General features: G+C 43.9%; 1 protein-coding gene across 1 annotated transcript in view; it reads right to left on the reverse strand.

Annotated features, from left to right (window-relative positions):
* Positions 1 to 12,238: 12,238 nt before the first annotated feature.
* Positions 12,239 to 25,467, reverse strand: part of ATOH8 (atonal bHLH transcription factor 8) — a 45,123-nt gene continuing 31,894 nt past the window's right edge. Inside the window, exon 3 of the mRNA XM_066572996.1 lies at positions 12,239 to 12,858. Coding sequence (XP_066429093.1) covers positions 12,853 to 12,858 — 6 coding nt within the window. The 3' untranslated portion in view covers positions 12,239 to 12,852. The remainder of the gene's footprint in view (positions 12,859 to 25,467) is intronic.

Genomic DNA, 25,467 nt, shown 5'->3' on the forward strand with positions numbered 1-25,467 from the left:
TCTCGTGAGCCAACAACAGTTTGTATATTATCGATATTTCGTGCTCAACAGGGGACGATGACATGCACAAGGCCTCAAACTGCGTCAGCGGCAAAGCACAAGGACTCCACATAAGCCCTCACCTGAAAATAGCTCAGCCAGGCCCCTGGGGGAGGTTTGGAATCCCTATAGAAGTCCCTCAAGGGCTTCACCCCAGATTGAGTGACTACATCTCTGACTCGAGGGATTGAGGTACCAGGAAGGGACAGGACCATAGTGCTACTTTTAGAAGTCAGAAACTGAGGGTTGGCCACCAACGGCGTCAATGGGCCTGGTATAGACATCAAGCCCATTTTCGGGGTGTATACACCCCAGAACCCAAAGACCCTCATCAGCAACAGTGAGAAGGTTGGGATTTCCCTCAAGTGCTGCCTCGGGATCCAAGGGGCCCCCTGGACCGTTGCAGACTGCGACCCATGTTCGATTTCTACCCACAACTTGGCTTCCCTGCCCTGGAGCAATGTAAGGCTTGCCTTATAGTACAGAGAGAAAGCTGGAAGCTCCAATCCCCCCTTAGGACGCGTGAGTAATGTGAAGCTGAGGCGAAGTCTACGCCCCCTCCAACAAAATTACTGATCAGGGATCTGATACTCAGCAAGTAGCGTTGGTTGAGATGGACGGGCAAAATCTGACATAAGTACAGGACTTCGGTAAGGAGTCCATTTTAACTGTGTTGACTCTGCCCATCCATGACACATAAAAAGGGCTCCACCTTTCCAAGTCTACCTTAAGGTTAGACAAAAAAGGTCGGAAATTTAATTCAAAGATCTGAGAGGGGTCTGTGGGTAGTTGTACCCCTAGGTATCTAATAGATGTGGGTCTCCATTTAAAGGGGAACAATTCTGAGAGCTCTTGAGCTTCAATCTGGGGGAGGGTCATGTTTAAAATTTCGGATTTCTGGAGGTTGACCTTGAAGTTACTCATCCGCCCATGTCTTGCAAATTCTTTTATCACGACTGGCAGCCCACTGCAGGTACAGGAGGAGGTCGTCAGCAAACATAGCCAATTTGTGTTCGGAGGAACCTTCTATTAAGCCCTTAACCGAGGCCTTTTTTCTAATAGCGTTGGTTAGTGATTCTAAAGATAAGACGTAGAGCAGAGGCAACCCTGCCATTATGGATTATTATGGTGTTTGAAAGGGCACCATTCACCCTAAGTCTAGCCGAGGAGCAATTATACAATGCCATGATCCATTCTCTTATCCTCCACCCCAGTCCCATTTGCTGAAGGGTCCCCTCCAAGAACCTCCACCTGACCCTGTCAAACGCCTTTTCCGCATCAATTACGAGCAGACAGAGTGGCTCATTTCCCGCTCTAGCTCTAGAGATCAGAGAGATTTAATGGTGTTGTCGCTGGCTTCTCTTCCGGGACAAAACCCACCTGCTCACTGTGAATCAAATTTGGGATAAGCTTGCAGAGTCTATTTACAATGAGCTTAGCGAACATCTTTATGTCTATGTTAATCAGGAAAATCGGTCTATAGTTTGCACAGGAAGAAAGGTCTTTCCCTGGCTTCAGGATAACTACAATATGTGCCTGGAGGGCCTGGGGCGAGAAGGGACTTCCCCGAGATACTTCATTGAAAAGTTGCGTTAGGAGCCGAGAGAGTTCTTCTTTAAAAAGTTTGTAAAATCACGCCGAGAACCCATCAGGACCCGGGATTTTACCTAACTTTAACCCTTTAATGCACTCTAGCATCTCTTCATGGGCAAAATCAAGATCCAAAGCCCCAGGTCCAAGGGACTGGGACCAAATTCCTTTATGTACACCTCCTCTTCCTCTTTGCTAGCTTCTCCTGCCATGGGATCCCTCTCTATGTTGTATAACTTGTAATAAAAGGCAGATTCCCCCCCCCCAGCTTTGTGAATTTTTGGGACAAATGTCTGTGTCGCCTTAGGATGAAGAGCCCGGGCCAACCAGCGGCCGCACTTATCACCCGTCTCATAAACCTCCCTACGGATCCTGTCCCTATATGCCAACGTCTTCTGGTCTAAGATGGAGACTATCTGTTGGCGAAGGGATGAGATATCCACCCGTAAGACATTGCTCGGGGCCCTCTTGTTTGCCACCTTCTGATAATGCAGGGATGACAGTAGTTTCCCCAATTCTTTTGATCGTTCTTTTTTCAGTCAAACTCTGTGGGAGATGAGGGTTTCTCTAAGAACACATTTTAAAGCCTCCCATTTGAGCAGGGCCTGCATTTTGTCTTTTTGGTGATCTTTTAAAAAAATGGCTATGGTATCTTTTATATTTTGGACGCAGAGGGGGTTATCAATAGGTTATCATTTTTTTGTGTGGGTGTTGGTCTGGAAACCAGCAAATTCCGCATAAAATGGAGCGTGATCTGACCAAATGAAGGGTCTTATTGAACTGGCCAGCTGAGAGTCAAGAAGCCTATGGAAGACCCAAAGGTAGTCTAATCTGCCACAGCTATTGTGCGCTGATGAGTGGAAAGTATAATCCCTAGCGCCCGGATGCAGCATGCGCCACAAATCCACCAACTGCAATTTCCCTAATTCCCTTAGAAGGGAGCGCGTTGCCACCCACGAGACAGAGGATTTACCAGAGGAGCTGTCATGCTCCGGATCGACCGCCAGGTTGAAATCGCCCCGCAGTATAATGGCTGCGCCATCCGTGAACTTCGCCAGTTCCCTTAGCGTAGAGATTCCAGAAAAGGTCTGTCCCTGGTTCGGAAAATAGAGGTTAGCAAACGTAATCACTTTACCCAACATTTCCACCTTAATAAATAAGAATTGTCCCTCCAGGTCACATGACACGCCAAGGGGTTGAATCTGTAAGGATCTGTGAAAAGCAATGGACACACCTCCCGCCTTTCGGGCAGGGTCTGGACTATGAAACCATGTGGGGAAAATTTTTGTGGAACACTTAGGTATCTCACCAGCCTTGAAATGCGTCTCTTGAAAGAGGAGCACCTTCATCCCTTTCTTTTGCAGATGATAGAGTATTTGACCTATTTAAATGGGTTGTTCAGCCCCTTGGCATTGTAAGTGCAAACCGTCAGATTAGACATTATAGGAAACCGAGATAGGCCATACTATGTCTCTGAGCAAGGGTCTCAGTTGGATGGGTGAGGGGGAAGGGCAGAGTGAGCGGAAAGAGGACAAGGAGAGGGTAAAAAGGAACATAAACATATTCAAACTTTAAAAAAAAAACCTAGACGGGTAAAACTTGGTTGTCTGTCTAACATTATCTTTTGGTGCAAATCAAGGCTGCCTACCCTACGTGGGGAAAGAGGAGACCAAAAACAGAGGTCTGCCCCTGACATTGCCACCGCTACAAATCTTACAAGAAAGAGAGGACAAAACAAAAACAAACAAATAGAAAAAAAAACAAAGAGGGGAGAGAAAAGTAAAGAGAAAAAAAAATAATAATAAAAAATTATATATATATATATATACATATAAAGGAGCAGGGAAAGAGAAGGGAAAGACATAATGAAAAAAATGAAAAAAGAAAAATTTAAAAAAAAGGAAATTAATTTTTGCATCTGAAGACCAAATTCAAGTCCACCGCAGGACCGACAAGACTGCCCACCATGGGGGGAAAAAAACAAAACAGCAACATGAGAAACATATGAAGATTGAGGAATCCCGGATGTAAAAAGACTTGGATTTAGCTCCGGAACATCACATGTCCATGGCACTCGTGAACTCCGAATATGCTGGGTTCCCGAGATCAGCCGTTGTCTCGATCTCTCAAGGAATTATTCTTCTGTCCTCGGCCACCTTTTTCCACCACCTGCCACTCCATTCTGGGCAGGGGTATAGGCAGACCCCCGATTTTGGGCCAATCCGGGATCATGATTTGCGGCAATTCTAGGGTCCCCAGGAACTTTGGTAGATCCCCTAGGTTTCTATCTCTTTCCCGCAGAACATTTAGCACAGGTTTCAAGCCCTGGCAGAGCTGGAGCATGCGCTCGGAGAGATCTAGAAAAACACCGACACCATACGTCCCCGGAAGACTAGATCCCCAGCTGCACGTGTCTTTTGCAAGATTTGTTCTTTCTCTTTATAGAAATGAACACGACACAGGACATCCCTGGCTTTAGATGGATCAGATGGTTTTGGACCTAATGCGCGGTGCACTCTGTCTAGTTTAAGGGCACTTTCAGGAGATCTGCCCAGGAGGTGATTGAAAAATTCAGTGACCCAGTCCAATAATTGACCGTTACCCACTTCCTCTGAAAGTCCTCTTATTCGGAGGTTGTTTCACTGATGATTTTCGATATCATCGATGTGGTTAGTCAGTTCAGCAATCTGGTGGGCTTGCGTTTCCAGCACTTGCGCATGTTCCTCTAGAGCAGACCTGGGCAAAGCACGGCCCGCGGGCCACATCCGGCCCGCTGAATAGCTCGGACCGGCCCGCAAAGAGTGTCCTGGTGACTCACCAATGAGTCCGGTGTCAGCAACGGGAAGCAGCGAAACTATGCACTCCGAAGCCTTGTCCATTTTGTTCACTTCTGTGCTGTGCTAATAGTTATTCAGGCCTTACTTATTCAAGCACCTCTACCAATGACGTAGGCTTGAATAACTTTATTAAACAGCACATAAGTTAACAAAATGGACAAGGCTTCGGAGTTTGTAGTTTCACTGCTTCCCGATGCTGAGTAAGTGATGCCACTGTAACTTCTGAGTGCCAGGATGCTCGTTGCGGACCTTGGGGAGTGCCAGGACAATCGTTCCACGCTCGTCATTGGTAAGTGTCAGGACTTTTCCCTTTGCATTGTAATTAGAATAATAATACTAATAATATTCACTTTTTAATCTCTCTTCTTGGGGCAGCTCTCTGTGCCCTCTCCTAGGAGCATACTACTGTGTATTAAAAAAATCTATTTTCCGAGGTTAGCTGTTAACCCTTAAATATGGCGGCTAACATTAAAAAAAGAAAAATTGATGCAGAATGCCGAGTTTTTAACAAAGAATGGACTTCTAAATATCTATTTACTGAAACCAAAGGTAAAGCTGTGTGTTTAGTTTGTGGAGAGCAGATAGCTGTATTTAAAGATTACAATTTGCATCGCCATTATGAGACTAAACACGGAGAGAAATACAAGAACTTGACGGAGGCAGAGCGGGCACGGGTATCTGAAGATTTGCTAGATATTACAGCGCCATTCATTTTCAATGGCGGCCGTATTCTGGCCGCAAATCGGGCGGCTGGAATACGGCCCCATTAAGGCAATGTGCATGGAGCCTTCGTATGTTGGTCTGGCCCTCTAAAACCATTCCAATTTCTCATGTGGCCCCATGGGAAAATTAATTGCCCACCCCATGGTGTGAATGAGGGCCACTTAGTCTATCCAGGAGCTTCGGTCTCCCAGGGGAGCAGAGGAAGCGTACCATTCTGGGTGCGGGGTTTCTCGGCTGCTGATGCTGCCCTCAAAGTTTTTCTTCCGTCCCATGTCACTTTCTGCTCAGGTCCACAGCGGTGGAACTGTCCCTGTTGCGGCGGGACGGTCGGGAGCAGCAGACAAACACGTCCTACTTCATCAGCGGCTAGCCATGCCCCCTGTATTCCTTCTTTTTGTTCTTCTCCACCTCTAGAGAAAGACAAACTAGCATGGTGCTTCAGTTGTTCCGTAGCACTGTTGACTTGAAGTTCTGGAGTTCCAAGTTCAAATTTGATAAAGGACAACATCTGTACAGAGTTTTTCAAAATCAGCATTGTAAGGCAATAGTACTAATCACTGAGCCACATTGATTGAAGAGGCACCACCACATGTCCTAAAGGGAGGACAAAAACCTCATATGGTGTGCATGCTCAAGAACTGGAAATGACAAACAGATTGCTTTCCGTCTTCATCCATCTCCCATGAACTACAATGCAATAAAAAAGCAGATCCATTTTTGAAACTGGAAACAAAAAACACATCAGGATGCGCCATTGTTCCAGTGTGAAGAAACAGAATGAAGATGAAAAATACAGAAACAAATTGAAACTGAAGTTCTTCAGTTTTAATACATTTCTATAACTTAAGTTATGGTGCTGTGTTGGAAAGTAACGGGGAGCCGGGGCTTGTATTTTTTTTTATATACACACACTCCTCGGCTCCCATGTTGTTTTCCTGTAAAGTCTTTGCATAGTCTTAAAATTTGACTCTTTTCAGACGGCTGTGTGCGCGCTCTTCCATAGAAGTCTGTTTGGTGGTGACAGTGTTCCTTTAAGCCCAACCTCTACCTCCTGGGAGTGTACCTTTAAGACATTTACCCATACTGGGAACTAGCTCTGGATTGTCCTTGCTCTGGAGCAGTAGTCATAGGTCGGGGATGATGACGGTGGGAAGATTGCAGCATTGATGTCAATTAGAGCTTTGTATTTCTTCATTTCACCAGCAATACGACCTTCATGGTCAGCTGAATCAGGATGGTGGTAGAGCAATCTGAAAATGGGTTTTCAAAACTAAACAATCCCTTTAAACGGGCTATTCAGAAATATTATTGGCTACAGACATCTCTGCTAGAACTCTTCTGGCCCCCTTACAATCTGGTTTCCACACTCTATAGAAACTAGTCTCAAATGTTCCCCTGATGGCTAAATCTAGTGTTGATTATTCTCTCTTGATTCTTCTAGATCTCTCTGTAGTGTTTGGCACTGTAAATCACCAGGCCTTACTCAGTATACTTTACTCTAAGGTGTTATCCCACTTCTGGTTGTTTTCAGACACCATTTACGCCCCCCACCTGCACACACAACATCCCGGTAATAGTCACCTGTGCAGGAAGTGAGGCGAGACCACCACCATTCCTTTGAAGTAGTTCTGCCTGTGCGTTACATCCACAGTAAACAGAATAGTTTGTAGAGTGGATGACACAGCGGTCCTCAAGTACCAGCACCTCCTCTTCCTCCCAGGCACACAGCAGTCAGTCTGCACCAGTTGGCCATGAGTATCCTCCCTCTACATCACCCTTTGCCAAATCCCCTGCACTCTCTAACGCAGGCCACACAGATCAGTAGAGGAGCTGTTTGATCATTCAGAGTCATGGATGTCAATTGGGCAGTCCAAACAACCAAAGGGAGAAGACCAAAACATTGAATGCATGGATGCCCAACCATGTTTTCTTCCGAAGAGGAAGCTGAAGGTGGGAACAGTGTGCGCGGTCAGCCCTCCACAGGCAATGTGTATTCAGGGGGATGTGGGAATGGAGGTGTCAACTCCCATTGCTCACTGTGACAGAGTCCACTCAGGAGAAGAAAAGGTGGAAGAGGATGAAGTACTCAATCTAACACGGAGAGGCAGGGAGAGTTATCATACCAGTTCGCAGGGGGAGGAGGAAGAGGTAGACATTGTGGAGCAGCACCTTGCCAAGGCAGCAAGTAGGGTGTTGCAGAAAAACAAAAGGGCAGTGCCACCACCCTCAGATACTATTAGTTGCAGCAGCAGTAACATCAGGCCCACAGCTAGGTCAGCTCACAGGACTTATGAAGCCTGGGCATTCTTTGAAACTGCGCATGATGACATAAGAGCGATCACCTGTAAGATCTGCGGTAAGCGCTTAAAATGCGTCAAGAACGTAAACAACCTCAACACAACGTGTATGACCAGCCACATGAACTCCCACCACCGGCTGCCTTGGATAGCCCACCTGGACCAGAGGGCGAAGAGTCAGCCTCATCCTGCTCCCTCTTCCGGTGCTGTAACTACCTCTTCCTCCACCTCACTCCCTGTTTCTGCAGTAGCCTCTGAGTACAGAGGGGCAGTTTTGTGTAGGGGCAGTAACATGCCTACTTCAGGCCTCTCCTCCACAATTGACAATCAGGCTGCAGGTTTCAGAGCCAGGAGTGGGAAGTGGAGAAAAGAAATAGAACTGCCACCATCACCACCACCTTCATCGACATCTACCCCATATTCCAGGGTGTCCCAGGTCAGCAGCCAGCCCTCCATACCCCAGCTATGGGAATGTAGAAAAAAAACACCCATGCCATCCACAAGTCACAGAGCCTGAATGCAAGCATTCCACAGCTGCTTACAACTGAAAGGCTTCCCTTCAGGCTAGTGGACACACACGCCTTCCACAATGTGATGTTCTGTGCTAACCCACAGTACCTGATGCCCAGCTGCCCCTGACGTTGACAAACGCTGTCAGTAGCAGGATGCACCTCACCATGGACATGTTATCCACCAAGCTTGGCCAGGGAAATCACATATCCTCAACAGCACACTGGGTCAATGTCCTGCAGGTGGGGCATAAAGCAGATAGTGGTGGTCCACGTTTCCTTGTCCCCCCAAGAGTTGTGGGACATGCATCATTGTCTGTCCACTCCTCACCCCACTCTTCCTTCTCTAGTTCCATCTTTTCATACCACCTTTCAACACCCTCCACATCAGCAAATATCCGCATGTGACAAAATACAACTTCCATACAGTGGTGCACTTGGTAAAAGCCAAAATTCTGTTCTAAAACTCAGGGAAGTGCAACCACATGGCCAAAGAGCTGTTGATGGCTCTGCATGCCCAAGCTGACACATGGCTGACCCTGCACAATCTGAAGCCAGGCAAGGCAGCCCTTCACCTTGGCAATCTCATAGACGTAACTTGCCTGGCCCATGTGCTGAGCCTGGCAGTGCTGCACTTCCTACACAATTACCCAGGTTTACATCCAGTGCTGGAAAAGGCCAGGAAGCTAAACTCACACTTTCAGTGTTCCCATTCAGCCTCCTCTCTTCTGGTGGAGCTGCGACAGTTCGGGCTACCACCCAACTGTCTCATCTGTGATGTGCCAAACATGGTGGAATACCACATATGTTGCAGAAGCTAAGCCAGCAGCAGAGAGTAATCACGGAGTACCAGATAGTGTATACCACTAGTAGATGGTATACGAAAGCTGGCCATTTGACCCCTGTGGAGTGACTTCAAATCAAAGACGTGTGCCGTTTTAGCCTGCTTTCAGGAAGCACCCAAAATGGTCAGTTGGGATGACCATCCTTGATGTCAGCCTGCTGGAACACACGCTACTGGGCCTCAGGGACAATGATATGTTGTTGTCACAGGAGTAGGTGGAAGGCATACCAATTTCCCAACTGTCTGGTCAGTCTGCCATTAATTTGGGCTGCTGGGGGGGTGTCACTACTGCACTGGGGGCCGCTGGGGGGTGTCACTACTGCACTGGGGGCCGCTGGGGGGTGTCACTACTGCCCTGGGGGCCGCTGTGGGGTAGGGGGGGGGGTCACTATAACCGCTGGGGCCACTGTGGGGTGGGGGTCACTATTACCGCTGGGGCCGCTGTAGGGTGTCCCTAATGCACTGGGGGCCGCTGTGGGGTGGGATGGGGTCACTATTATCTCTGGGGCCGCTGTGGGGTGGGGGTCACTATTACCGCTGGGGCCGCTGCGGGGTGTCCCTAATGCACTGGGGGCCGCTGTGGGGTGGGGGTCACTATTACTGCTGGGGCCGCTGTGGGGTGGGGGTCACTATCACCGCTATGGCCGCTGTGATGTGGGGGTCACTATTACCGCTGTGGCCGCTGTGATGTGGGGGTCACTATTATCGCTGGGGGCCACTATTACTGCTGGGTGGGGGTCACCATTATCGCTGGAGCTGCTGGGGGGATGTCACTATTACCACTGGGGGGTGGGGGTCACTATTACCGCTGGGGCTGCTGTGTGGTGGGGGTCACTATTACCGCTGTGGGGTGGGGGTCATTATTACCGCTGGGGCCGCTGTGGGGTGGGGGTCACTATTACCGCTGGGGCCGCTGTGATGAGGGGGGTCACTATTACCGCTGGGGCCGCTGTGGGGTGGGGGTCACTATTACCACTGGGGCCGCTGTGGGGTGTCCCTAATGCACTGGGGGCCGCTGTGGGGTGGGGGGTCACTATTATCTCTGGGGCCGCTGTGGGGTGGGGGTCACTATTACCTCTGGGGCCGCTGTGGGGTGGGGGTCACTATTACCGCTGGGGCCGCTGTGGGGGTCACTATTACTGCTGGGGCCGCTGTGGGGTGGGGGTCACTATCACCGCTGGGCCCACTGTGGGGTGGGGGTCACTATCACCGCTGGGGTCGCTGTGGGGGTCACTATTACCGCTGGGGCTGCTGTGATGTGGGGGTCACTATTATCGCTGGGGGTCACTATTACTGCTGGGTGGGGGTCACTATTATCGTTGGGGCTGCTGGGGGGATGTCACTATTACCGCTGGGGGTCACTATTACCGCTGGGGCTGCTGTGTGGTGGGGGTCACTATTATCGCTGTGGGGGGTCACTATTACCGCTGGGGCCGCTGTGATGTGGGGGTCGCTATTACCGCTGGGGCTGCTGGGGGGGGGGGGTGTCACTATTACCGCTGGGGTATGTTTACAGGTGGCGGAAATGGGCAGGGCTGTTTCAAAATAGACAGGGTGCAGATTTTGACTACTTTTTGGATGCGGAAATGCTGCAGAATTTTCCACAGAAATTTCCGCTGAGGACGTTCTGCAGCATTTCCGCATCCAAAAAGCAGTCAAAATCCGCACCCTGTCTATTTTGAAGCGGCCCAGTACTTTTTAGAACAACGGGGGTAAAATCATATGTCGTGATAAGCCCCGCCCCCTGACGTGTTGGCACTTTGCGATGAATAAGTGGGTTTTAGGTTGCAGTTTGGGCACTCGGGCTCTAAAAGGTTCGCCATCACTGATATAAGATCAGAGGCAGGGCAGGGGGCCACGCAACATTCCTTACATCCATCACTAACCCCAGCTATTCTATGTAGATTGTGGGACCAGCCAAAGGACACCCTTAAGGCACATTTAGACTGGATGAATGTCAGGCAAACGATGCCCGACACTCATCCCCGCATGCACGGGAGCTAGTATCGCTGACTCACTCACAGAGCGGCCAGCAGGGGGGCGAGGAGGCTGCAGGAGATTTCTCTCCTTGCTCTCCTCCACCCCTCTTCATTGACTTAACATAGTGGCCATTCAATACTGAACAGCTGCTATTAACATTGAGCGATCAGCTCATCATCCATCGTTTATGCAGCATAAACAATGGACGAGGAGCATTCAGTGTAAATAGCAGCTGCACGGGAGCTAGTATGTGCGGGGACAAGTGTTGGGCATCATTTGCCCAACATTCGTCCTGTCTAAATGGGCCTTAACACGTGGCATTGAGGAATGTGGGCCATCACCTTTAGACACTTTGAGGCATATGAGTGCTTTTATGCTGCAGTGCTTGCAGAAGGACCATCAGATAGCCCACTCCAAAACATCAGATCATTACTAGGTAGCTACTCTCCTTATCCCCACTACTATGTCATAAAGCCAAATCTCAGTCTCTCATTTCGGCGGTGTAGAGGGACCAAAAAAATGTAGCATCATCAGGACAGACCATTAAGCAGCTGCACCCACACCAGTAGCATGGGAAGTGTAACAGAGTTGTTACATAGTTTTTTCAGCCCGTTGCAGCCTGTAGCAAAAGCACAAGGTAGGACTGATAGTCACAGCCAGAACTTATCCATGATGGTCCAAGATTATGTCAGCTCCTGCATGGATGTACTCAGAAGTGGCGTTGGCCCCTTTGACTTCTGCATGACTAAGGTGGATAAGTGGTCAGAGCTTGCACAGCATGCTTTAGAGGGGTTTGCTTGCCCCGCTACCAGTGTGTTATTAGAAAAGGTGATCAGCACAGCTGGGGGTGTGATAACTGCCAGATGCATCGCCTGTCCACAGACAATGCGCAGCGCCTGACGTTTATAAAAATGAACCAGATTTGGATTTCCCCTGACTTCTGCTCCCTCATGGTAGATTCCACTGATCAGTTAGCATGCTGGCAATTTTTACTCAAAGACTACACTCTGCCCTCAAGGGGGTCACCGGCCGGGCACAGGGTTGGATTCTGCTGGGGGATTCCACATGTGAAAGGCGGCCATATAATGAGAGTCAGAAGTTATTTGGGCATCTGTAGTCTAAATTGTACAGTTCTCACATTTTGCTAAGCAGTGTTCCAGATATGTTTAGGTCTTTGTCCATAGTGGACAGCAGAAGGTGCCTTGATGACTGGGCGGTAGGATGGTGGTCAGGGTCGTTGGAGGAACGTTTTAAAAACATATATATAACATGCTTTGAATGTTTTACAAAATGTATTTACCTTTATTTCCAACACAATCAGCAATTCTGTCAAGTATTATTTGGTTACAGCTCGTCTATATTTTCGAGCATCTGACCATTTGGTTTTCGAGTGTGTGAATAAACAGTGCGAAATCAGTGTACAATAGCAATTTATAGTGTATTTAATAGGCAAACAGCATCATATTATTATTTCCACTATGATCCATGAAGTCCCATGCAAGTCCTCATCCGGTCAGGACATTACACATTATTAAATCCGGATCAATATGTGACAAAAATACGCAGTCAATAAAGCGAAAGTCTGGTGGAAGCCCCTGGTAGTCAAGCATCAGGACCCTTAAAGGGGAACTCCATTATACAAGGCCATAAATATGATACTCTGTGCAGCAGCCCGATGGGAAATCTCAGCTTCTTTGAAAAAAGCCCCGAAAAAAAGGATGGATTGAGACAATAAAATGACACAAAGCTTCACGAAATCTTTGGCACGAGAGCAAAAAAAATAATCAATCTGGCTGTGCGATGAAGTGACAGGAAAATATCCCAGGCGAATGCGGGAGGTTATGGCTAGATAAATTGCACAGGCTAAAAAGCTGAATGGCAGTTTTTGTTTGCCGTCTTTGTGTTAGAAGCTTGAGATCCAGATGTCTTTTTGTGGAGTCTCAGCCAGGAGCTGTCTTCAGGATTTACCATCCAACACTTGCCAGAGAAGAGACAGGGAGCCTTCGCTGGAAGGGGCCAAATGTTACCGCATATCACTCCTAGGAGAGAGAACAGAAAGTCGTAGGGTTAAATATGTGCCGACCACTCCGGAGAAATGCTGACAATAAGAGTAAAATGTCTCATATCTATCTATCTATCTATCCATCCATCCATCCCACATCTATCTACCTCATATCTATCTATAAATTTACGTCTATATCCATCTATCTATATCTCTCTATCTATCTATCTCTATCCATCCCATATCTATCTACCTCATATCTATCTATCTATCTACCTCATATCTATCTATATATTTACGTCTATATCCATCTTATATCTATCTATCTCATATCTATCCATCCATCCATCTCATATCTATATCTATCCATCTATTCCATATCTATCTATCTCATATCTATCTATTTATCTCATATCTATCTATCTCATATCTATCCATCCATCCATCCATTCCATTTCTATCCATCCATCCCATATCTATCTACCTCATATCTATCTATATATTTACGTCTATATACATCTATCTCATATCTATCTATCTATTCACCTTTCTATCTATCTCATATCTATCTATCCATCCATCTATTCCATATCCATCCATCTCATATCTATCTATTCCATATCTATCTATGCATCCATCTATTCTATATCTACCTATCTATTCCATATCTATCCACCTCATATCTATCTATCTATCTCTCTATCTATCTAGCTCATATCTATCCATCCATCTATTCCATGCCTATCTATGCATCCATCCCATATCTATCTATCTATCTATCATTATATTGACTTTTCACTGAGGCAGAACAAAGGTCTGTAAGCCAAAACTTTTTGAAGCCCTTCACCGTATAGACTACATAAATTAAAATATAAATTTTATTGGTATTGTTAAAAAGGTTTTAGGGCCAATTATCAACACAGACAAACAAATAACAGGGACCTACTCAATACCACAACTAATGATTTGATGGTTAGGGCACTGGAGGTGTAGGACCCTGAGTCTTCACACGCAACACACAAGTATGTCCAGCTCCGGGGGTAATGTATATTTTAATTTATGCAGTCTGTCATTATATTGAAACCTTTGCAGAGCACAGTGACAAACGTATCATCTCTGAAATGTCCAAAATGGACAGTCCCTTTAAGGGGTAATCTAGACCCTCCACTTTGAAATTCCACAGTATTTACAGTCCCAGCAAAGTGGATTAAATTTCTGAAAATCTCATTCACAAACTGCAGAAATAATCAGCCCAAAACCTGTGTGGAAATTGACAAGCGGTGCAGAATTCAGTTCTGCAGTGTGACAATTGTATTGGTGTTTCCGCTGCAGAATTCACCTTTTCACAATGAGGGGGTGAATTCTGCACAGAAATGCGTGATAAAACCCTCTTCACATTCCGCACCACGTGGTGTAGGTTCAGAGGCAGGCTTGTCAGAGAGGCTGGACAGTGGCAAACTTTCATCCATCTCCACCATTATTTGCCCCCTGGAGTTTATCCCAAATTGGTAACATTTTGGTGATCTGTGATAATAGGGGCGGGGCTGTGACTACCTCTCCTCCATTCCCTGACATTATGCAGCTTACAGGTGGACAGGTGTTCAATACGGGAACTCTACTCTTTGGCCTTACTTTTGGCTGTCTGTACACAGTAGGATAATATACGTTTTCTGCATAGATACGAGTTTTTAGATGATACATCGTTCTCCTTATGAAGATCCTAGAGTTTTGCAGAGAGAACTCTGAGCAGCTGATAACGATAGCCAAGATTGTGCAGAGAAAGCAAGACATCTGAAACGTAATCTGAAGGCCTGCTGGTCTTGTCTGATCGCAGCATGTCCTTCAGGGACATGGGCTCATCATCCATCTCCTGCTGTGAGGTGATGCCGAGAGAAGCCACAGGAACAAACACTAAGCTTTAAATAGATGGAAAGGCCACGTAAGGAAATTACAGCTAAAATAAAACCCCAAAATGTACCTTTGACCTCAAGGCCAAGTGAAATGGCTGTTTTTTTATGAATTAAAGGGCAACTCCATCAAAAAACTCAATTTTAACACAGGCGCAACCAGCGGCTATGTACAGTCTCAATACGACATTCGGGACAATTAAAATGCAAAAAATAATAAGACCAAACTCAAATAGCCAGGACATTCGCTTTCACATTCTCTCCTGTATGTGGATGTCACCAGAGCTGGTTCAATTTTATAGAGAGCCTTGGGCTAAACAATGTGCGCCACCATAAAATGCACCCATATGTATACCTTCAGTTATGGCCGCTGATTACAGCCTCCTCTCACCTCCCTCTCCCACTGGGCACAGCCGTCGGCATCCTCCTGCCCTCTGTCTTGTGTCTCGCAGATGCCACACCTTTCTCTGGCAGCTGCCTCCGCTGTAGGGTGTGCAGGCGTGTTCAGCCCGGCTCTCAGAGTGCCAGTGCATGCACCCAGCTTTCCGGTCCCCAGCCTATCCCAGCCCTTCTCAGGTTATTTAATGCAAGCTTCATGTTTTGGTATAAGGGGTGTTGGGTATAAATTATTTGCAGTATTCTTCTCTACCGCCCTTCCAATTTGCCAGTTCCTATCTGAGTTCCATCTCAGATTATGGTGACGGAAAGCAATTTAAAAAAAAAGTTTCTTTCCTTTTAAACAGTGGTAAAACATGAAAAACCATATAAATAAGGTAGTGTCGTAGTCGTACCGACCCGGAGAATAAAGTTCAGGTCTCATTTTTACTGCACTGTAATTGCTGTAAAAACTAAACCCTCCCAAAAATGTGGCAATTGCATTTTTCTTTTCATATCACCTAGATTTTTAAATGTTTTTCAGTGCATCATATGGAACGTTAAATGATACCATTAAAAATCGCATTATTAATGACAATAATACTCTGTTTTGCAAAAAAAAAATTAATAATAATATATATATAATTTGCCACAAAGTTGCACTCTTTAGGGATAAAGTGGTGCTAAACATTGCACAGAGTCATTCTTTATTGCAAAATATCGTGCAGTAAATAAAAGAAAAGGAGTGTGTTACCAGCTGTTACCTGCAGGTGGCGCTGTCTACTACAGCTCATCTCCATCAGTTACATTTCATTTATGGGTAAATCTTACTGTTTCTAGCTTTAGTAAGGGCCCTCAATGACTCTGAAAGGGTTAAAAACTTGCAATGAAAACACCCTCTTGGGAAGTTAGCCTTTGATATGCAGACCTCGAACCACTGATCTCTTAGGGCGGTTTCTGATCAGCGTATGCGCAAATACGCACATTTCAGCACAATTTGTTTGTGCAGTGAACTAGGCTGATTTGTGCACGTCTGCGCATAGTACTGTACGTTTTTGCGCACGCAGGGCATGTTCATAGACCCCACACTCCTGGTTTAAAAGGCTATTTAGCCTAATGAGGTCCAGATGTCTTACTTTCTCCCGCAGTTTTGCGCAGTGTTTCACGCTTCCACTTGACGTATTCTTCTAATACGCAGGAAAACAGATTTATGTGCAACCAAAATGTGCACAAAAACATTGTGAATATGGAAGAACCCATTGACATCAATGGCTTTTATTCTTTGTGCATGTCATGCGTATATTTTAAAAACGTGCGCAAATACATGCTATCGCTCTTCTTTTCCATTCAGTTCTATGACAGTTTTAGAGATCGCTCATACTTGGAAAATTCTGGCGCAGTCGTTGGAATTAGAAAAATGTGTCTACTTTCCAAAAACAGCGCCACTCCTGTCCATAGGTTGTATGTGGTTGGTATTGCAACCCTTCCTTATTCACTACAGCTGAGCTGCAGTACCTGACAAAAACCATGAACAGGTGTGGCGCTGTTTTTGGAAGAAGTTTTTCTAACCCTGTAAAATCATGAAAGGCCTTTTTTTTTATTTCATGGCTTCTTCTCTAGGAAGTGCATCAACGCTATATCTCTGCCGCTCCTGCCATGTTTTTGCTCCTATCATCAGTTCTGCGTCCCACACGCCTGCCTCTCTCATTTGGCACTGTGCGTCGGAGCGACAGCTTGGTCTTCAGGGAGGTATATACAATATTTGGATTGTCAACCACCGCCACAATCGGAGTGACAGCTCGTCTCAATGGTGCCAATTTGTGGACAGCTGCATCTGTTTTGTGTTCAGGCAGCTGAGTGCTGGGGTAAAGAGTCACAAGCGAGCGGCTTTCCAGCTGCCGGAGAGCTGCAGGTTGGCCACCTCTGCCCCGGGCTGTACATTCTACACTTTACTACTGTTTAGGAAAAGATTGCTTGGACTCTCGAAATCTGTCCCAGCGTCCATCCAGTGGAAAGATCTGAGGAGGCCTTTGGCATCTGGACTTTAGCGTCTTGCGGTCTGGGAAAAATGTCATAATTTTACATATTAAATGACCTTTAAAAGCTTTCTCCACCTATTTTATCTGATTAATGTGTCAGTAAGGGCTTATTCACACCGGTGGTCTTCTCGCACGAGTTTTGTGCGATGCACACAAAATTTGCACGAAAGTGGAATCCATTCTTTTGAATCGAGTCATTCACATGAGCGCAGCATGTTCTGTCTTTGGAACTGGACCTTAAAAGCCATTGCATAGCATTCGCATGCCGTGTGCGTGCAAGTGTGATGCTTCCCATAGATGTCAATGGGAAACACTTCCCATCCCATCACGGGCATGGAACAGGAGTGTGAGGATCACTATTCCACAGAAGCATCGTAACACAGTAGGAAAGGCTGAAAAAAAGGCATCTGTCCATCCAGTTCAGCCTATTACTCCAAAATGTTGAGCCAGAGGAAGGCAAAAAAAAAAAAAAACGCCAATGAGGTAGAAGCCAATTTTCCCCATTAAGGCAAAAAAATTCCTTTCTGATTACAATGTGGCAATCAGAATAATCATGCGCATCGCCATGAAACCCTCACGGTGACCCGTGTGAATCAGCTTTAAGAAATGCTGTCTTGCCCCTTACAAGATCTGTGTAAAGTGGCAAACACGGACATGAACAAATATCTCCTTATCAGTGTATTCTGTAACGTCATTCTGGGGCATGAACACTCCGCAGAGTCTTACCGGTACGTGAACTGCCGAACTGCGAACTAGACACAAAACTCACGGACAGGACTGAGAAACAGACATAAACGTTACGCCATTCACACTCACGAACTGGCAAAACCAGACCGAAAAGCAGAACTGCGAAAGAGACTCCATACTTGCGGACAGACACAAATCAATGGCTGATAAACGCTCAAAACACACACCAAGCATACCCGCATGTATAAACAGATGGAATAGATACGATATGAGGTATTATTTCGTATTTTGACCAAGATAGTTAATCCCGCGAGCCCACTTCATGGTCCTCATTGTCTCATGGGTCCCTACACTACAAGACAACTAACCCCAGGAAACCTGCCTGCAATGTGGGGTGATCGTCCCAATAGGGTTGACCCCACACTGGAACCTTGGGACCTATCTCGTTCTAGATGATAAAGAGCCCACAGCAAGACACAGTTCACACTACACGCACCGAGAGCCACGTAGACACGCAGAAGCATGACACTGAACACATGGAACTGGTATATATGAGCAACAGACCTGGAGGATTGTCTGGCCAGAGCAATCCACACCCAGCCTGCTCAATCAACACCACCTGTGAAGCTATGCTGCTGAATACCCATATAGTGCAACAGAACCCAGCAGGAACCCTAACATTCTGGTTGCTGGGGACATGTTGCCTTGCTGGTCCATTTGGCCAAGTCAAAGCCTGGTGTGTCCACTAAGCCAATGTTCAGCCCATGCAGCTACACTATGACACTCAGACCTGATGCCTGTCAGTTTTTACGTGAGACTACAGTGTAGCAAATATTTCTGGGCTCTACTTCAATTTGTTTGCCCCACTATATCTGTTTAGTGAAAAGGACATCGATCCCCTGAAATTAATATTTTATTTCCCAGAGCTCTGCAACTGTGAACCTTCAAACTGTGGACCCCTAATCTCAATTACTGTTGACTCCAGCTAGTGTGGATCTCTGAACTCATGTACTGAGGACTCATGAACTTGGTTCCCGAAGACTATTGAGCTCATCAGCCAAGGACCCCTGAGTTCATTATAGAAGACCCCATAACTCATAAACTGAGGAGCTCTGAGTTCAGCTATTCTCATCCCCAGACAATGAGGAACCCTGTACTCAGCTACCAAGAGCCTGTGAACCAATGCTGGTCTTAGGTTAGATGGCTCCCTGTATGGAATTTTTTTCCTTTCCCCCCCCTCCCCCCCCAACACAGTATACATATATTGCACTAATAGGCAATGTGCCTGTATTCTGATGAAGAAACAGCAAGATAGAGGCAAGCCCACACCACAACAGCTTAGTGAATAAGTAATGTACCAGAACCAAACTCATAACATAAATACAGCACCAGGACCAAAATCATACAGCATGAACCAACCTCAGTACACAGATACAATACCGGAACCAAACTCATAACATAAAACAACAACAGAATCAAGTTCATAAGGTAAATACAACACAAACCAACCTCAGTACATAGATTAAATACCGGAACCAAACTCATAACAAATACAGCCACAGAACCAAGCTCATAACGAAATTTAATAGCAGAACTAAGTGACTGTGTTTCAAGGGCACCAATAGGCTAACAGTGGCATGTGAGACCATAAGAAGAGAGAAGAAAGAACCAGGAGGAGGATGATTCAAGTAGTGCCACAAGATTCTGCCGCACAGAGGAAGAAGGTCATCTGGTCGGGTGAACCTAAGGGGTAAGCGATTGGTATCTGAATTCAAGGTGGATGTAGGCTGGGAGCAGAGACAACTAGATTAATCTCCATTGCAGTTAATGGAAACCGTCTGTCCGGCGATATTCCGCACAGTGGGCTCTGCGCAGTATCGTGGGAATCCAGGTCATAGCCCAGCAGGTCATGCCCTGCACTGCGCATGCAGGTGAAAATAGGGTCTCTGGGGGTTGCTGGGTCTCATTCTGCTGTGAGATTTCGCAGTCAGAAACTGACCCGTCCGTGGGCATGAGGCCTTAAAGGGACAGTTAGATGACATTAAACAATCAATCTCAATATTATAATTCAAGTTTCAATACACCCTCCATCCTGAAATCTGGTCCACCGATCCATCAAGTTATCATTCACATGGCGTGTCCTTAGGCCGTGCACAAGCATGTACACTGAAATCTCCCATAGTAATCTCAGATCACGGACTATGTGATTATAGGAGATTTCCCCTGCCTATTTCATAGAGTCTTGGACTAAGTAAAGGACAACATACAGACTCAATGTACATCGGTCCTGATTGTAGTAGGGCAGATGTGGTAATCATTGAGCCTCCATGATGCCTCGTCTTCCTATTGCCTTCTAAACTATTGTACTCTACTGCGCTCTGTACCTTTAATTAACTGCTCCCTTTGCTTGTCAGCTCCAACAGCTGTTAAACATAACTTTTTCTTTGATCAAGTGTCTTATAAATCCCCTAAGATTTGTTGTAACTTCATTGGTTGTTTTTTCTGAAAAGCAGGAGGATTAAGAGCTTACCATGTTATGCCTTTGGAGACATCGAAAAATGACTACTCTACTGATCCTTCGGGGCGTACAACTAAATATTTATCAGGAACGCTACAGGAGGCATTATGTCTTCAAAAGACACCGTCTATGATTATTACGTACTAAAGCTGGCTATATATTTGGCTAATTTGGCCCCCAATCTGACAAATATTCTAATATTAATCTGATTTTTTTTGATTATTGATGAGATGATGATTTATCTGTTCAGTCGTTGCCGACTTTCGGTCACTTTTTGGATCACCAAACATCATGGCGTCCTCTTCTTCTGGACCCATTGACTGACTGACTATTGATGACCTACTTGTTGTTAAATCTGCACTGATGGAAATGGTTATTCAGCATCTAATACTAACTACTATACCATTGCTCACCATGTTAAAGAATATACCGAATACAGCTCCTATGTACAAGAATATAACCACTATAATACTGCCTACTATGTACAAGAATATAACCACTATAATACTGCCTACTATGTACAAGAATATAACTACTATAATACTGCCCCCTATGTACAAGAATATAACTACTATAATACTGCCCCCATGTACAAGAATATAACTACTATAATACTGTCCCCTATGTACAAGAATATAACTACTATAATACTGCCCCCTATGTACAAGAATATAACTACTATAATACTGCCTCCTATGTACAAGAATATAACTATTATAATACTGCTCCCTATGTACAAGAATATACCTACTATAATACTGGTCCCTATATACAAGAATATAACCACTGTAATACTGCTCCCTATGTACAAACATATAACTACTATAATACTGCCCCCTATGTACAAGAATATAACTACTATAATACTGCCCCCATGTACAAGAATATAACTACTATAATACTGTCCCCAATGTACAAGAATATAACTACTATAATACTGTCCCCTATGTACAAGAATATAACTACTATAATACTGGTCCCTATATACAAGAATATAACCACTGTAATACTGCTCCCTATGTACAAACATATAACTACTATAATACTGCCTACTATGTACAAGAATATAACCACTATAATACTGCCTACTATGTACAAGAATATAACTACTATAATACTGTCCCCTATGTACAAGAATATAACTACTATAATACTGCTCCCATGTACAAGAATATAACTACTATAATACTGCCCCCTATGTACAAGAATATAACCACTATAATACTGCCTACTATGTACAAGAATATAACCACTATAATACTGCCTACTATGTACAAGAATATAACTACTATAATACTGCCCCCTATGTACAAGAATATAACTACTATAATACTGCCCCCATGTACAAGAATATAACTACTATAATACTGTCCCCTATGTACAAGAATATAACTACTATAATACTGCCTCCTATATACAAGAATATAACTACTGTAATACTGCCCCCTATGTACAAGAATATAACTACTATAATACTGCCTACTATGCACAAGGATATAACTACTATAATACTGCCCCCTATGTACAAGAATATAATTACTGTAATGCTTCCCCCTATGTACAAGAATATAACTACTATAATACTGCCCCCTATGTACAAGAATATAACTACTATAATACTGTCCACTATGTACAAGAATATAACTACTATAATACTGCCTCTATGTACAAGAATATAACTACTATAATACTGCCCCTATGTGCAAGAATATAACTACTATAATACTGCCCCCTATGTACAGGAATATAACTACTATAATACTGCCCGCTATGTACAAGAATATAACTACTATAATACTGCCCTCTATGTACAAGAATATAACTACTATAATACTGCCCCATATGTACAAGAATATAACTACTATAATACTGTCCCCTATGTACAAGAATATAACTGCTATAATGCTGCCCCTCTGTACAAGAATATAATTACTGTAGTACTGCCTCCTATGTAGAAGAATATAGCTACTATATTACTGCCTCTTATGTACAAGAATATAACTGCTATAATACTGCCTCCTATGTACAAGATTATAACTACTATAATACTGTTCCCATGTACAAGAATATAACTACTATGATACTGCCCCCTATGTACAAGAATAGAACTACTATAATACTGCCCCCTATATACAAGAATATAACTACTATAATACTGCCTCCTATATACAAGAATATAACTACTGTAATACTGCCCCCTATGTACAAGAATATAACTACTATAATACTGCCTACTATGCACAAGAATATATCTACTATAATACTGCCCCTTATGTACAAGAATATAATTACTGTAATGCTTCCCCCTATGTACAAGAATATAACTACTATAATACTGCTCCCTATGTACAAGAATATAACTACTATAATACTGCCCCTATGTGCAAGAATATAACTACTATAATACTGCCCCCTATGTACAGGAATATAACTACTATAATACTGCCCGCTATGTACAAGAATATAACTACTATAATACTGCCCTCTATGTACAAGAATATAACTACTATAATACTGCCCCATATGTACAAGAATATAACTGCTATAATGCTGCCCCTCTGTACAAGAATATAATTACTGTAGTACTGCCTCCTATGTAGAAGAATATAGCTACTATATTACTGCCTCTTATGTACAAGAATATAACTGCTACAATACTGCCTCCTATGTACAAGACTATAACTACTATAATACTGTTCCCATGTACAAGAATATAACTACTATGATACTGCCCCCTATGTACAAGAATATAACTACTATAATACTGCCCCCTATATACAAGAATATAACTACTATAATACTGCCCCCTATGTACAAGTATATAACTACAATAATACTGCCATCTATGTACAAGAATATAACTACTATAATACTATCCCCTATGTACAAGAATATAACTACTATAATACTGCTCCTATGTACAAGAATATAACTACTATATTACTGCCCCATATGTCCAAGAATATAACTACTATTATACTGCTCCCTATGTACAAGAATATAACTACTATAATACTGCTCCCTATGTACAAAAATATAACTACTATAATACTGCCTCCTATGTACAAGAATATAACTACTATAATACTGCCTCTATGTACAAGAATATAACTTCTATAATACTGCCTCGTATGTACAAGAATATAACTACTATAATACTGCCCCCTATGTACAAGAATATAACTACTATAATACTGTCCCCTATGTACACGAATATAACTACTATAATACTGCCTCCTATGTACAAGAATATAACTACTATAATACTGCCTACTATGTACAAGAATATAACTACTATAATACTGCCTACTATGTACAAGAATATAACTACTATGATACTGCCCCTATGTACAAGAATATAAATACTATAATACTGCCCCCTATGTACAAGAATATAACTACTATAATACTGCCCCCTATGTACAAGAATATAAATACTATAATACTGCTCCTATGTACAAGAATATAACTACTATAATACTGTCCCCTGTACAAGAATATAACTACTATAATACTGTACCCTATGTACAAGAATATAACTACTATAATACTGCCACCTATGTACAAGAATATAACTACTATAATACTGCCTCCTATGTACAAGAATATAACTACTGTAATACTGCACCTATGTACAAGAATATAACTACTATAATAATGCCCCCTATGTACAAGAATATAACTACTATAATACTGCACTTATGTACAAGAATATAACTACTATAATACTGCCTCTCATGTTCAAGAATATAACTACTATAATACTGCCTCCTATGTACAAGAATATAACTACTATAATACTGCTCCTATGTACAAGAATATAACTACTATAATACTGCCTCTCATGTTCAAGAATATAACTACTATAATACTGCCCCTATGTACAAGAATATAAATACTATAATACTGCTCCTATGTACAAGAATATAACTACTATAATACTGTCCCCTGTACAAGAATATAACTACTATAATACTGCCCCCTATGTACAAGAATATAACTACTATAATACTGTCCCCTATGTACAAGAATATAACTACTATAATACTGCCCCCATGTACAAGAGTATAACTACTATAATACTGCCCCTATGTACAAGAGTATAACTACTATAATACTGCCCCTATGTACAAGAATATAACTACTATAATACTGCCCCCTATGTACAAGAATATAACTACTATAATACTGCCCCCTATGTACAAGAATATAACTACTATAATACTGCCCCCTATGTACAAGAATATAACTACTATAATACTGCCCCCATGTACAAGAATATAACTACTATGCACCCTGCCGTCCACATGATGTAAAGATCCTTGGGCTTGCCCATTTTTCCTGCTTCCAACACATCACTTTCACAGCTGACTACCTAATAGATCGCAGCTATTGACAGGCACCATTGTCACTGGATAACAATATTATTTGCTTCACTTGTCTGTGGTTGCAATGTTACGTCTGATCGGCGTATAGCATTGTGTGATGACCTATAGGAGCGGGGTGCTGGCCTCCTGACTGTCTCGGGAATGTAAAAGTGTTTTGCCGCTATCACATCAGCACACGGAGAACAGGACAAGCCAATGACAGCATTCAATAAAAATGATGAAAGTGTTTATCATAGCGAGGAGCAGGATGATGTAGTGGGAGACATAAATCCGCTGTCAGCTTAGTAATGGCCTTAAAGAGACTCTATCACCTACTGTTAGTCATGTAAATAAAGCTTATGGGCTGCAAGCAGGGGACCCACAGAGCCCAAGAAGGTAAGTTTTATACTTACCTTCTCCATCGTTCCCCCGATGTGAGCACCGGAAGCCGCCACTCAGTGCTTTAAGTGGCATTGCAAAGCAGTCCGCCTATTATAAAATTAGAACAGGCGGACTACTTCCACTCCTTGGGAGCCCTGGCATTGTTCTCAGGGCCCCCTGTATAGGGTAAAGTAACCAAAACATTACATGGTCCCCTAACCAGTGATTAGTACAGATGATTGGCAGTGAGACGAAGGTGGATGGGTTTATAAATGGTGTGACCAATGATGCATCCTTTATATAGGATGTGCATTAATATGTATTGTAGAGACATTATAGTGTGTGAGCACTGCTATATATTGTACAGGCACT

Source organism: Eleutherodactylus coqui, chromosome 7 (assembly GCF_035609145.1).
Source record: "Eleutherodactylus coqui strain aEleCoq1 chromosome 7, aEleCoq1.hap1, whole genome shotgun sequence".
NCBI lineage: Eukaryota > Metazoa > Chordata > Amphibia > Anura > Eleutherodactylidae > Eleutherodactylus > Eleutherodactylus coqui.